Source organism: Vulpes lagopus, chromosome 8, assembly GCF_018345385.1.
Source record: "Vulpes lagopus strain Blue_001 chromosome 8, ASM1834538v1, whole genome shotgun sequence".
NCBI lineage: Eukaryota > Metazoa > Chordata > Mammalia > Carnivora > Canidae > Vulpes > Vulpes lagopus.
This window is the reverse complement of record NC_054831.1, coordinates 6423904-6438175: the sequence shown is the minus strand read 5'-3', so window position 1 is coordinate 6438175 and position 14272 is coordinate 6423904. Positions and strand designations below refer to the sequence as shown.

The 14272-nt window shown below is 53.3% G+C and overlaps 1 protein-coding gene across 5 annotated transcripts in view; it reads right to left on the bottom strand.

The window, feature by feature from the left end:
• Positions 1–110: 110 nt before the first annotated feature.
• USP40 (ubiquitin specific peptidase 40) overlaps positions 111–14272 on the bottom strand; it is a 79683-nt gene continuing 65521 nt past the window's right edge. For 2 of the 5 annotated variants that reach the window (XM_041768355.1, XM_041768359.1), the window contains 6 exons: positions 12873–13102; positions 11668–11786; positions 8152–8217; positions 6270–6480; positions 6040–6135; positions 2379–3126 (listed from right to left, as the gene is read on the bottom strand). In XM_041768355.1, the coding sequence (XP_041624289.1) occupies positions 2836–3126; positions 6040–6135; positions 6270–6480; positions 8152–8217; positions 11668–11786; positions 12873–13102 (1013 nt within the window). In that variant the 3' untranslated portion in view covers positions 2379–2835. Of the gene's footprint in view, positions 1394–2378; positions 3127–6039; positions 6136–6269; positions 6481–8151; positions 8218–11667; positions 11787–12872; positions 13103–14272 lie in introns of those variants that run through there. The other 3 variants (XM_041768356.1, XM_041768358.1, XM_041768360.1) reach the window with 3 other exon arrangements.

The window sequence follows — 14272 nt, the reverse complement described above, 5'->3', positions numbered from 1 at the left end:
GGACGGAGGAGCTGCTCACCCAGGGGGCGGGGGGCGCTGTGACCTGCCAGCCCAGCCCGTGCACGATGGCTCTGATGACGTCTTTTTTTTTTTTTAATATTTTATTTATTTATTCATGAGAAACACAGGGAGAGAGAGAGAGGCAGAGGGAGAAGCAGGCTCCATGCAGCGACCCTGATGTGGGACTCGATCCCGGGTCTCCAGGATCAGGCCCTGGGCTGAGGGCTGCCCTGATGACGTCTTTCAGCCACTGGCCGCTGAGCTGGGAGGCCCTCGGCGCTGGATCCCGTCCTTCCCAGCCCCCTTTGTGGGGCAGAGGTGCTGGGGTGTAGGGGCGATGTGCTGGAGCTCTCCTGGGCCACAGCTGGCGGTACCCTCCCCCTTGGGGTGCGTGGAGCCCCCTGAGGCCTAGGGCGACCTTGGTGAGTGGCTGCGCTCATGGGGGGCGACCGCGGGGAGCCAGAGCCCTCCGTCCCCTGGGAGCCCTTTGCCCGGGGCGGGGCTCGAGCCCCCCAGCAAGCCCCCCAGCAAGCCCGCCGTGCCTGCTGCTGACCCGCGGTGCGTGGGGACGAGGCGCCCTGCGGGCGGGGGGGGCGCCGGCCTTCCCGGGTCCCTCGGGGCTGCCCCGTGACTCTGGATCATCAGGAGATTCCCGTGCACGCCCCCCCCCCCCCCCATCCCAGGGGAAGCCCTGTTTGCTGTAATGCAACCGCCACCTCTTTCCCTGGAGGAAAAGAAAACCCGACCACGTCCAGGTCCTTCCAGAACAATCCCCCCCCCCCCCCCCCGCCCCAGTAAGCTCCAAGTGACTTGAGAGGCAGCCCCCATCACCCGGACAGTGATTCCTCGATATAAACGTTTATCGAGCAGGTGAGGCGCGCTTGAGGTGAGGCCCGCAGGCTCGGGGAGCCCCCCCCCGCCCCCGTCTCCCCGCGGCCCGCGCACTCCACCCGCCCTCGGCAGCTACGGGCGGGACGTCGGGGGTCCCGCGAGGCCTCCGGTTCCTCCAAAGCAAAGCTCCGGGGTGTCAGGTTGGCGACTCCGGCCCTTGGGGCGCGGGACCCACCGAGGGCCCCCGAGGGCCCCGCCCGCCCCCTGCTCCGCAGCCTCATCTGCGGTACCAGGGTGAGCGCCTGCGGCCCCGGCCCGGCCCCGCCGGGAATCCTGCTTCGACCCGGGTCTGCGGTGCGGCCCTCGGCGTCCTTCCGGGCGGGGGGCTCCGAGCGAGGCCCCCGCTCCGCCCGCAGCAGCACCTCGACCCGCCGGGCGCAGGCGCAGGCGCTACCTGAAGCTCCGCACGTGGATGCACAGAGAAGCTTCCGGGGCGCGGGGCCGGCCGGGCGGGGCGGGCCTGCAGCCGAGGTCGCGGCTCCGCTCACGAAGGGCGTCTTGGCTGCGGGAGACACGGGGTGTCAGGGCCGCAGCCGCAGGCCCCGGCACGTGCTGCCCCCGGCACACGGACTCCCAGACTGCGGAGTCGGGCGCCTCAGCTCACCCCCAGCCCCGGCGGCCCCGCGGCCCCCGCGGCAGGCCTGGCCCGGGACCCTCCAGCCCGCCGGGTGGCAGCGCCTCCCCGCAGGGTAAGGCTTGGAGAGCGCGGGGGGGGGGGGGGGGGGTTAGGGTCCCCGGCAGACCCCCCCCCAGGGTAAGGCTTTGAGCGCGCGGGGGGGGGGGTTAGGGTCCCCGGCAGACCCCCCCCCCAGGGTAAGGCTTTGAGCGCGCGGGGGGGGGAGGGGGGGGCGGGGTTAGGGTCCCCGGCAGACCCCCCCCCAGGGTAAGGCTTGGAGAGCGCGGGGGGGGGGTTAGGGTCCCCGGCAGACCCCCCCCCAGGGTAAGGCTTTGAGCGCGCGGGGGGGGGGGGGGGGGGCGGGGTTAGGGTCCCCGGCAGACCCCCCCCAGGGTAAGGCTTTGAGGCGCGGGGGGGGGGGGCGGGGCGGGTTAGGGTCCCCGGCAGACCCCCCAGGGTAAGGCTTGGGCGCGGGGGGGGGGGGTTAGGGTCCCCGGCAGACCCCCCCCCAGGGTAAGCTTGAGCGCGCGGGGGGGGGAGGGGGGGCGGTTAGGGTCCGAGACCCCCCAGGTAAGGCTTGAGCGCGCGGGGGGGGGGGCGGGGCGGGGTTAGGGTCCCCGGCAGACCCCCCAGGTAAGGCTTTGAGCGCGCGGGGGGGGGGGGGGCGGGGTTAGGGTCCCCGCAGACCCCCCCAGGGTAAGGCTTTGAGCGCGCGGGGGGGGGGTTAGGTCCCCGGCAGACCCCCCCAGGGTAAGGCTTGGAGAGCGCGGGGGGGTAGGGTCCCCGGCAGACCCCCCAGGTAAGGCTTTGAGCCGCGGGGGGGGGCGGGCGGGTAGGTCCCGGCAGACCCCCCCCAGGGTAAGGCTTTGAGCGCGCGGGGGGGGGGGGGGGGGGCGGCGGCGGGGCAGGGCCCCAGGCTGAGCCCCGGTATTTGATGTCACGACCCCGAGATCAGGATCCGAGCGGAAACCCCGGGGCGGCGTCATCTGGCTCCGGCCCAGGCGCCGGGGCCTGGACCTAACGGAACGTGCAGACGGCGCCTCCGTGTCCCCGTGTCCCCGCGTCGGCGCCGAGTCGCTGCTGCTGCGCGCGGGTGAGGGCCACGGCCGCCCCGGCCCGCTCGTCCTGTCCTCGTGCGGCTCCCGGTGGCCCCGCAGCAGAGGGGGCGGGGCCGCGCCGGCGGGTGCATCAGGGAGCACCACCGCCCCCCAGCCAGCGCCAGGCTCCTGGCAGTGCCAGGAGCGGAGGACTAGGATGGGGGGCAGGTAAGGAGGATGGAGGCGCCCCGTGTGGCCTGCAGGGGGATGCGGTACGGGGAGAGCCGGGTCCTAGCTCGTGGAGGTGGAATGTTCCAGTAGATTGTGGTTGTGGTAGGGGCAGGAGGCAGGAGGGGAAGGTGGGGGGTCACCTGCTGGGGTGACCACGGTCTGAGACCCAGCGAGGGGCGGAGGGGGCAGGGAGGCGGCCCGGGCAGGCCCTGCCCCCGGAGCCCCGATAGGGGGCCCAGCGCGCTTGCGGGGCAGCCCGGCCGCACCATACCTGCTCGGCCGCCTCGGCGTCCCTCTCCCCAGGTCGTCCGCGTCGGTACCGAAGTCCCCGTCGTCCTCCAGCAGGACATTCTGCGTTTCAAGGTAACGACCGGGGGTTCACCTCCACTGAAGAGGCTCGAGCCAAACAACTGAGGGGAGCCTGGCCCGGATGCCCCGCGCCTGGTCCCTTAGCTCCCTGACTGCCCCGGTGCTGTGGGCGCAGCTCTGCCGACACGGGCTGCCCCCTGCCCCGACGGTCCCCCGGGGGTCGCACCGCGTCATTCACCCCAACCCTGGCCGGCCCGGGCAGCCTCGGTGGGCGCCCCGGCTCCTCTAGAGGTAACCAGCGCCGCCACCGCCCTCCAGGACCACGGTGGTCAGCGAGGAGCCGCAGGAGGGTCCTGCTGTGTCTACACGTTGCTCGGGGAGAAAACTAACAAACGTGCGGATCTCTACTCCGGCAAGTGGAGGACACGCGGGGTTCCAGCGAGCTGTGCGTGATGGGCTTTTTAAGAACTGTCAAACGCTACAAAGAGGAAATACGGGGTAACGGGGCCACAGCCACGTCCTCAGGGCTGCTGGCGAGTGGCTGGGGCCCAGGTGCCCCAGTGACGTGACCGGCTCATCCCAAGACGGCACCTGCTCCTACCCTTGTCCTGGGAAAACCAGAGCTCGATGCACGCGTGGATGGTGCTGGTGGAGAAGAAGAGTGCTCAGCGCGAGCCAGCGGTTAACCGCCGTAAGCTCTGACCATATTTGGATCATTTTTCAAGGAAAACACAGATTCAGTCGCTGGCCCTCAGCCCACTGGAGACAATGTCCCCGGACATCGTTCCCGTTTTCCCTCTGACTGGACGGCTCCCCAGGCGTGTGACCGACTGATCCACAGCATTTTATGGGCTTCACATTCCCGGTGATGACCACTGTGACCGTTTTCCACGTTGACCCACGGAGCTCCGGTGTATTCACTGCTGTGTTCTACGCCACCATATCCACACTTTTTTTCATCTGTCCTCTTCCTGAGGGTCACTGTCCTTTCCAGTTTACGCTGTTACAACCAGTCCTTCAGCGAACATTCTGCACACCCCCGCACGTGAACCCACGAGCTGTGCCAGGGGGTGTCCAGGGCCACGGGGTGGGGGGTTGGCAGTGCCAGCCACTGCTCCCCCCCAGGCCCCTGCTTCCCGGCTCCCCCCTTTTCTCCTGAGAACTGAGGGGGTCTTCGTCTTGGCCCGCCTCCCATCAGGGTGTCCTCCTGGCACTGATGTAAGGACCACACCTACCCCCCGGTGACCATCCTTGTGAGTTTGTGGCTTGTCTTTACACTTGGTATCCTTTCCTCTGACGAACCACGTGTTTACTCCTAATGCGGTCACGTTTACCATCCTTTATGGTCTGTGCTTTTTGTTTAAGAAGGACCTCTGAGATCTGAAGGTTGGAAATCACTGCCTTTCACCTTTAAGTTTTCATATTGATGTACACGGTGTGGGCAGACTGGATGCAGACTTCCTGGGGCCTGAGGCGCACATACACTTGGAAACTAATCTCCCCTACACGAATAACCAGTTTCCCCAGCACCGTTTACTGAATAATCCATTTTTAATGTCGCCTCGAGTACCCGTCAAGTTTCGTCCATCCGCCCCCCCGAAGCTACTCTGCTGACACAGCTGCCCGGTCGCTCTTGGCACCAGGCCAGGGAGCGCCCATCATGGTGTTTGAAAATCTCCTCCCTGCCCGCTGCTTCTCCATGTGAATTTATATGTTTGTTTCCTGGTCTATCGTGTGAGGCTTCCTGCCAAGAACACGACGTTGCTCTGTATCTAACTGAAGCTTTAATACCACTCGGTATTTTGGGAATAATCTCTGGAAAGGTCTTGTAAATCTCTTTGCTGGATGTATTCCTAGGTATCTTGTAGTTTTATTCTGATCCTGTGACCTTTGAACTCTCTTACCGGATCTGATGGTACCTGTATAGTCTCTTGAATCTTCTTTTAGGTGAACTGCATATGAAGAATGGTTTTATGCTTTCATTTTAGAAGTTCCTTTATTTCTCTCTCAACTTTGGGGAGAAGGAGGCTCATACCACCCTGGTTAGCACAATGCTGAGTGGAAGTGGTGGTTAAGGGAATGCTTATTCCTTGATGTGAAAATATTGATTAGCAATTTAATCCTTATTTTGATATCCACAAATAAATTCTTAAATCAAGGATTAAAGTTATTCTTAAAAATATCACTTTGTGATAAAGTAAATTTGTCTAGGGCAGGTGAGGATAGCTCTGTCATTTACTGATACCAGATTCTTCTTCTTCTTTTTTTTTAAGATTATTATTTATTCATGAGAGACAGAGAGAGATTGGGAGAAGCAGGCTCCATGCAGGGAGCCTGACATGGGACTTGATCCTGAGACTCCAGGATTACACCCTGGGCCAAAGGCAAACGCTAAACTGCTGAGCCACCCGGGCTGCCCGACACCAGATTATTCAACAGGTGCAGAAACAGTGGGAATTTAATAGGACATTGCTCACAGGGACTAGGAATGGAAGGAAACATCTCCCCCTGATGCAGGAACCTATTCCAAACCTGCAGCAATGCACTTAATGATAAAACTTCAGAAGCATTTTCACACAAATTCAACCCAGGATTAAGGTTTTGATACTAAGGTTCTTCTGGCCTCATGAAGAGTGGTCTGGCCTTCCCTCCTATTTTCCAATGTATGTAAGAGAGGATCATCATCTGATAGGATTATCAGAGCCTTGAAGATCTGATACAACTTCTCTATAAAAATCACTGCTCCTGGGACGCCTGGGTGGCTCAGCAGGTGAGCGTCTAACTTTGCTCAGGGTGTGATCCCAGGATCTGCTCCCACATCAGGCTCCCTGCAGGGAGCCCACTTCTCCCTGTGTCTCTGCCTCTGTCTCTTATGAATAAATAAAATCTTACAAAAAAAAAATCACCGATCCTGGTGTTTTACTAAAGTGGTAAATTTGCTGATAAATAACTTACCTTAATACCAATAGTGTCTCCATCTTTCAAGTAATAAGGCGCCCCCTGCAAATTATCTTGCTTTTTCTTCTTTTTCCTCTTGGTAAATTGCTGGTTCTATAGAAAAATCAAGCATCCTGAATACAGAAAACTCAAATTCTTACTAAGTTCCCTATCTGTGAAAAACAGCAGTTAACCTATTCACTACACCAGGAAGGCCCAGTCTCTCTGAGAAAGCCCTGGAACTTTACCCAGCTAGATATTGGAAGCCACTCAAACTTTTCGGGGAAGTACTTGGCAATTTCAATTTTCTCCACGGGAAGAGAGCAGAAGTGGGCAACTCGTTGTCTCAGGGAGCCAGCAGTCCAGCCTCGGGCGGTGTCCCACACCAAGTCCACGCATGGCGCATACGCCCTCTCGCCCGGGAGGCGCATCCGTGTCCTCAGTACCACGTCCTGAGGGCTGCACCGGAAAACAAGTAAGAATGAGAAGTTCGCAGGAACCATGGCGAAGCGTGATGGGCAAGGCTTCCCCTCCTCTCTTCTGGTTTTTAGGAGGACAGATTTATCCCCAAACCCTCTAGTCCTCTTCTCTACTTTGATTTTCTCCCATCCTGGGCCCCAGCGGCGTCTTCCGGGGGCGGTGTGACAAGGGCTGCAGCTGTGCCCCGGGAGGGGCTGAGCGCTGGGAGGGGGCAGAGGAGAAAGTCAGATGTGGAGCCCGCCGGAAGCTGGGGGAGGGAAACCGTGTCTAGGCCAGTGAGGCCCTGTGACCACACCAGCTGGATTTTGGTTGTATGGGAGCTTTTACCAAAAAGAAAGGTGACGCTATGGGAGCAAAGGACCTTGAGGTGCAGGGAGAGGGCAGGCCCAGTCGGACAGGAGACGGAACCTCTTGGCAGGCCTGGATGCCAAGGACTGACAGGGCTCCCTGAGGAGAGGGGAGAGCCCTGGAGGCTGGTCAGGGACGCAACCGCTGGGACAGGCCACCTGGTGCCCAGCATGGTCACATGGACGCCACTCACAACAAATGTGCCAAGGGCCCGTGTCGGTATTTAAGAAAGAGCTCTCACAAATCAGACTTTTCCTAAGACCCCATTGTAAAACCCGCCCAATATATGAATGAATTCACACACCCACAAAAGGCAAAGGGCTTGTAAATGATAAGACTTTGGGGGGTAAAAAAACGACTTTGAGAAAAATGCCCAATCTTCCTAGCAATCAAAGCACCGAAGCAAATGAGACAAGATAACCATTTCTCCGTGATCAATTTAGCAAACGTTTAAACAATGAAAATATTCAATGTTGGTTTGAAGGTGAAGTAATACTCATCACCACTGCTTGTGGGGCCATAAACTGGCATAACTTACCTGGAAAGGAATTTAACTGCTATAAGACATTTACAACGTTCATACCATTTGACCCAGAAATCCCCCTCCGGGACACCACGCTTGGTATTACGGTTTGCAGTAAGAATGCACTTTTATAAAAGCAGTGGGGTTGCATGAAGGGTAGACACAGCTGAGGGGGAGCTCCCGTCACTACGCAGCAGGGTGGCAGCAGGAATGGTATTCTCATCGGGCAGACGATGAGATTTTCTTATAATGAAAAAAGAACCAGGAAGTTTTGATTACAGACCCCTGTGGGGTGTTTCTTTAGTCACTAATGAATTATTGATTAGGATACAGGCACTGTTCTAGGTACTGGGGACAGAGCAGTGACCAAAGTACTTGTTCTCCCAAAACTTACACCTGTTGTAGGAGACAAGTAACACACAATTCAGTAAGTATCTACTACGTCAGGTGGGGTGAGGATGAAAAAGTAGGCGAAGGGGGGCAGTGACAGGTGCTGTGCAAGTCAGTCTGACAACTGATAGGGCTGGGAATGAGCGTCCTGCTTACACTTTGAGATCATTAGGGATTCAATATGCATCTGTGACTCACTGTTTTCATGGCAAAATGAGTTCCAAGTTCCAGACACTAGGCATGCAAACACACCTGTAGGACACAATCTGGTTTAAGTTGCCATGCTACTCAAGCAGTGGGGAAAAACCCTTTACTACTGATCCCACCGTTAGGTTTTTCAGGAAACTAGCCACCATGAAGAGACACGTACATGGGACAGGATGACTTACCCCAAGTTTTCTTCTTCCTGAAGGGGCTCTAAGCAGATCTCAGTTTTCCGTCCCAGTTTGTAGTCCCTGATAAAAGAAACAACACTGAGTGATATATTTTTTAATTTTTAAAGATTTTTTTTTTGGGGGAAACATTCTAAGCTTTTTTTCTTAAGCAAAAAATTACACAGAGTAAGAACACTCAGTATTTGAGAGACCTAGAAGGAACAAGGGGATGCCAACAAGCTGGATGAGCTGGGTGATATGTATAAACCTCAGGATGCATTAAATCATAAACCGAGAATCTGAACAGATCAATTACTCATAAGGGAATGGAGTAAATAATCAAACATCTCCCAAAAAAGAAAAGTCCAGGACCAGATGGCTTTACTGGTAAATTCTAACAAAGATTTCAAGATTTAAGAACTATTCTCCTCCAGCTCTTCCAGAAAGCAGAAGAGCTATTACAAGGCCAGTATCACCCCAATACTAAAACCAGACGAGGATACTACAGAAGTTCAGACCAACATCCCTGCTGAACAGAGGCAAAAATGCAAAATATGTACATTAAAAGAATCTTACACCATCAAGTAGGATCTATTCCAGGGATGCGAGGCTGGACCAATACTTGCAAATCAGTCAATGTGATACACTAACAAAGTGAGGATAAAAAATCAAATCATCATCTCAGTAGATGAAGGAAAAATGACAAAATTCTACATCCTTTTATGATAACTCTGCTCAACAAAGTGGGTTGATAAGAAACCTAACTCAACCCAGTAAAGGCCACACATGAGTAGCTAGCAGCTCATGTCCCCCACCATCAAGGAGAAAAGGATGCCCATTCTCACTCTTACTCCGTGTGGTACTGGAAGCCCTACCCAGAGCAATCAGACAAGGAAAAGAAAATAAGAGGCATCAAATCAGAAAGGAGGTAAAACTGCCTCTCCCTATAGGTGACGTGCCATTATATGTAGAAAACCCTAAACACCAAATAACTGTGAGAATAAATCAATTCGGTAAAGTTGCAGGATACGAAATCAAGATACAAAAATCGCTTGATGTTTTTAATTTTTTTTTAAAATTTATTTATGATAGGCACACAGTGAGAGAGAAAGGCAGAGACACAGGCAGAGGGAGAAGCAGGCTCCATGCACTGGGAGCCCGACGTGGGACTCGATCCCGGGTCTCCAGGATCGCGCCCTGGGCCAAAGACAGGCGCTAAACCGCTGCGCCACCCAGAGATCCCCGCTTGATGTTTTTATACACTAACAGTGAATTATCAGGAAGACAAATTAAGAAAATAGTCCCACTGACAAGACCATCAAAAAGGATAAAATACGCAGAAATAAACTTAACACAGGAGGTGAAGATCTATACACTGTAAGACATTGATGAAAGAAACTGAAGACACAAAGAAGTGACAGATATTCCATGTTCACGAACTGGAAGAATGCTGTCAGAATGTCTATGTTACCCACAGTGAGCTACGGATTCTGTGTAATCTCTATCAAAACTTCAACATTTTTCATTGAAGTACAAAACCTAAAATTTGTATGGAACCAAAAAAGCTCCCAAAGAGCCACAGCAACCTTGAGAAAGTAGAACAAACTTGGAGGCATCCCCCTTCTTGATTTCAGACTATAGTATTCAAAACAGTATGGCAGGCACACCCGGGTGGCTCAGCGGTTGAGCGTCTGCCTTCGGCTCTCGGGTCCCAGGATTGAGTCCCCCATTAGGATCCCTGAGGGGAGCCTGCTTCTTCCTCTGCCTGTATCTCTGCCTCTCTCTGTGTCTCTCATGAATAAATAATTTAAATCTTAAAAACAAAAACTATGGTATTGGCATAAAAACTGACACAAAGATCAATCGACCTCAGAAATAAACCCAAGGGATTTATAATGAAGGAGCACACAAGGGAAAAGGACAGTCTTTTCCATAGATGGTGCTGGAAAACTGGTCAGCCATGTGCAACAGAATGAAGCTGGACAGCTACCTTCTACCGTACCCCAAAATCAACTCAAACAGATTAAAGCCTGGACCATAAGGCCCCAAACTACAAAACTCCTAGAGAACACAGGAGGTAATAAGCTCCCTGACACTGTCCTTGGCAATGACTGTTTTTTGGATTTGATACCAAAGGGAAAGACAAAAAAAGCAAAAATAAGCAAGTGAGACTATATCATATTAAAAAGATCTTGTATAGCAAAGGAAACCATTAATGAAATGAAAAATGAAATGAAAAAATGACCTATGAAATGGGTGAATAAATCTGCAAATCATGCACGTGATAGAGGATCAATAAAGAACCCATTTACCTCAAGAGCAAAAAAACCCCAAACAGTCCAATCAAGAAATGGGCAGAGGAACTGACATTTTCCCAAAGATCTACAGATGGTCACCAGGTACCTGAGAAGGTGCTGACCATTACTCATCATCAAGAAAGTGCAAACCACACCCGCAGTTAAGATATCTTGTTCCACATGTCAGAATGGCTAGCATCAAAAAGACGCAATCAGTGCTGGCGGGGACGTGGAGGAAAGGGGAACCCTTGTGCACTGCTGGTGGAAATGTAAATTGGTGAAGCCAATTTTTTGGAAGTTCCTCAAAAAATTAAAAATAGAACTAACCATATGATCTAGCATTTCTGGGTCTGTATCCGAAGGAAATGAAAACAGAACCTCAAGAGACATCTGCACTCCCATGTTCACAGCAGCCAAGGCACAGCAACAAGCCAGGTGCCTGTGGATGGATGGATGGACCTCAGGGAGGCGTCCCCATATGTATGCAACGGAGTATCATTCAGCCACGAGAAAGGAGGACATCCTGTCACTTGTGACAACGTGGATGACCATGAGGGTATGATGCTAACAGTGAAATGTGACAGTGAAGGACCAATCCTGTGAGGTAGCACTACCCATGGAATCTAAAATATCCAGACTCACAGAAAGAGAGAGTACAATCGTGGCTCCTGGGGGCTGCGAGGTGGAGGGAAAGAGGAGCTGCTGGTCAGAGAGGCCAAACTTCCAGTTACAAGGTAAGTCTGGCGCCTCCGAAGTCCAGCACAGTGCGTACAGTTAACAATACCGTATCGCAGATTTGAAAGTTGCTAAGAGGCTAGATCTTCAATGTTCTTACCACGAAAAAGAAACAGTGATGATGTGATGCGCTGCGGGTGTTGGTGCTGGCCAGTGCCAAGGTGGCAATCGTTTCAGACTTACGGAGGGCTGTATGTCAATTAGATCTTAGTAAAGCTTGAAGAAAAGCTCAAAATTCTGTCATGGTGTCTGAAGCGTAGTAAGAACATGTGGAGCTGCCTTTATGCTGAACACAGACAAAGTCGCAGAGTTTCTGACTGGAAGTGCCACCCAGCTGACAACATGCTGTCTGACCTGCCCCAGCCCTCACGGCCCAGCAGTGGTGGTGGTGGTGGCGGCGGCAGCGGTGGTGGTGGAGGAGGAGGAGGAGGAGGAGGAGGAGAAGGGGGGGGGAAGACGGCGGAGGAGAGGAAGACCAGGCTCTCGACGAGGGACCCACCTGAGCTGCTGCCGGTTGATTCGTAAAAGCCTGCCCAGGCGCTTCCTCTCCACGGTCCAGGCTCTGAGGAAGGCTGGGGACGGGATGACAAACCCCGAGGAGGAGGACAAGGTCATGGCCTAGAAAAGAAATAGTTCTCCAATGGTTTGAACAAGTACTGTTAGCAGACACGCTGCTGTAGGAAGGCAGTGGGCCCACACAGTGACACCTGAGGGAAGAGCACGTCGAGGAGGGCAAGCCCGGGGCATCTCCCCAGTGACGTCAGTCCAGTCACTTCTGTCTTCCTCTCTAGGGAAGCCAGCTTGAGGGATAAGTGAATCTGCCGATGAGCCAAAGCTCCTTTTAAATTATGTTTCAGAAAGTGAAACTCAGAAGTTAATTTCTGTGAGTATAATTCGCAAGAGCACTCATGAAACCAGGGGTTCACCTTCCGCTTTCTTGAGCGCTAATTCTTCAAAGTTTGCTCTGTCAGTGAAAGAACCTTATTTGAAATGTTCCAGAATCTGTGGATGCAAATGCTAGGCCTAACCTTCCTTACTGATTCTGCAGGGGCAGATACCTATTTATAGATTTGGGTTGTAATATGAAAAATGAAAACTAGCCATTTTAGATATGAAAACAGCAATTTTGTATTTGTGAATCCAATCCAAGAAAAAAAAAGTCTCTCGTTTTCATGGCAATAAGACCATTTGCTGCTTTTTTTTTTTCCAAACGCTGAGTGCACACAGGAAAATCCAGTATGGATGGCTGGTACTTCTGTTGTGCGTCCCGAAGTTTTTCCTTTAGGAGGATGAAGGGATGCCCGGCAACAGTGAAGATGCCTAAGCGTTTCGTGTTCTACTCAACCCAGCCTTTCCGTCTGGACCCAACACTCGCTTTATGAATGTTAATAGGTAAGAAAAGGATACAGTATCTAGTTACACATCCCACCTCGGAGCACCTGACAACATTTAACACATGGATCACAATGGGACAAAAACGATGTAAATAAAGGGGTAGAGTGAATGCTTGACAGATGTTTCAATAAATCATGTTTCCCTAAGAAATCAAAATGAACACAAGCTGCAAGTCACCGAGGATCAATTCAAATGAAAGCACACAGCATGCCCGTCAGAGTGGGGAGACATGAAAGCCACAGGGCAAGTGGCAGAAACAAACACCAGCGCCGTCGGAGCCGGACGCGGGGGCGCCTGGTGGGTACTTACCGCCGAACATGGCATATAACACATGCCATATCGGAACAGACTGTAAGTGAGGGAAAAGGAAACAGAAGAGGGTATTAATATCTCACTGGAAGAAGCCAGGCCACCACTACCATGCGCCACACGAAGAAGTCTGACCTGGGACTTCAGCTCTGCCACGGTGGCCTCTTCTGAGATCTCAAGGTCCCCCAAGTAGCAGAGGGACACCTCCCCGTGCAGGTCACCAGGAGCGCCTGCACGAACAGAGCCAGATGTCAGGAAGGAACTTTCTATCTCCTTTGTATTTCTGAAATACACACCGGGTCATAAATCACAGAGCTCCACTCGAGAAACTGGGGGCGTGAGTTCCTCGAATTGGGTCCCTTGTGAGCTCAGAGGGGAGGAAGCCATGCCTGGCACGTCAGCAGGCAGGCAGCACGCCATGGGCACGATGCGCTGGGTCCTCACTGTAGTGGGTTCGAGGAATTGCACACTTGTGCTCTCCGCCCAGAATACTCTTCACATTTTCTCCTTCCCCAGAGAGGACTATGCTGGTAGGACTCTCTCCTGGCTCTTTATTTTATCCTCTTGTTTCTTTCTTTCCTAACACTTATCCCAACATGTTAGTCTTTTAGCTGTTTTCCTGTGTAGGTGTGCACGTATAGTTTTCCTAATCTGTCTCCCCCAAAACAGTATTCTTTCCAGAGAGGGCAGCCCATCTCTCTGGTTTCTCTCCCAGTGCCTGGGACAGTGGCTGCCACACAGTAAATGGCCAGCAGATGGTTACTGACTAAAAGGTGAAAACAAAATGTTCTCTTACCTAAAAGCTAGATATAGCTGAATAGTTAAGTAAAACATAATAAATGGGAAAAATATACGAAGAGTTCTATTTAGTTACAAAGTAAATTACTTTGTGTTTTTTTATAATGAAGTGAAAATCTACTTTTTACAAACGGTAATTCAGACTCACTGCTAGAGACTTCTTGCTCATCCTGAGGTGTATGTGTGTGGATCTGAATGTGGAGAAGGAACCGAGAGCCAAACAGTAGGTCTGTATGCTGTGTATCTCCTCAGAAGTCAGAGACGCGGTGAAGCACCCCACAGGCTGCAGCCCCTGGGGTCGTGGTGGTGGAGAGAGGGGGGCACACAGTGTGGACTGCAGCCCGCCTCTCGGGCCTGCCTCTGTGGAGCCCCTGCGATGCACGGAGGGCTCGGTCTCCGAGTCCATCATGGGAAGTGGGGCACGCCGCACGGGGATCTTGCAAGATGATACGTAAAAACTCTAATATGTTGTGTAATAATAAAGACAGAGGCAGCCCTCAACTGTTACAGAGCCCTGGATGAAAATAGGGGCTGCTCTTATGGAAGGAACAGGTTTTGATTTTCAACCTTACGTTTCAGATACGTGCTTCATTTGCCTCTCA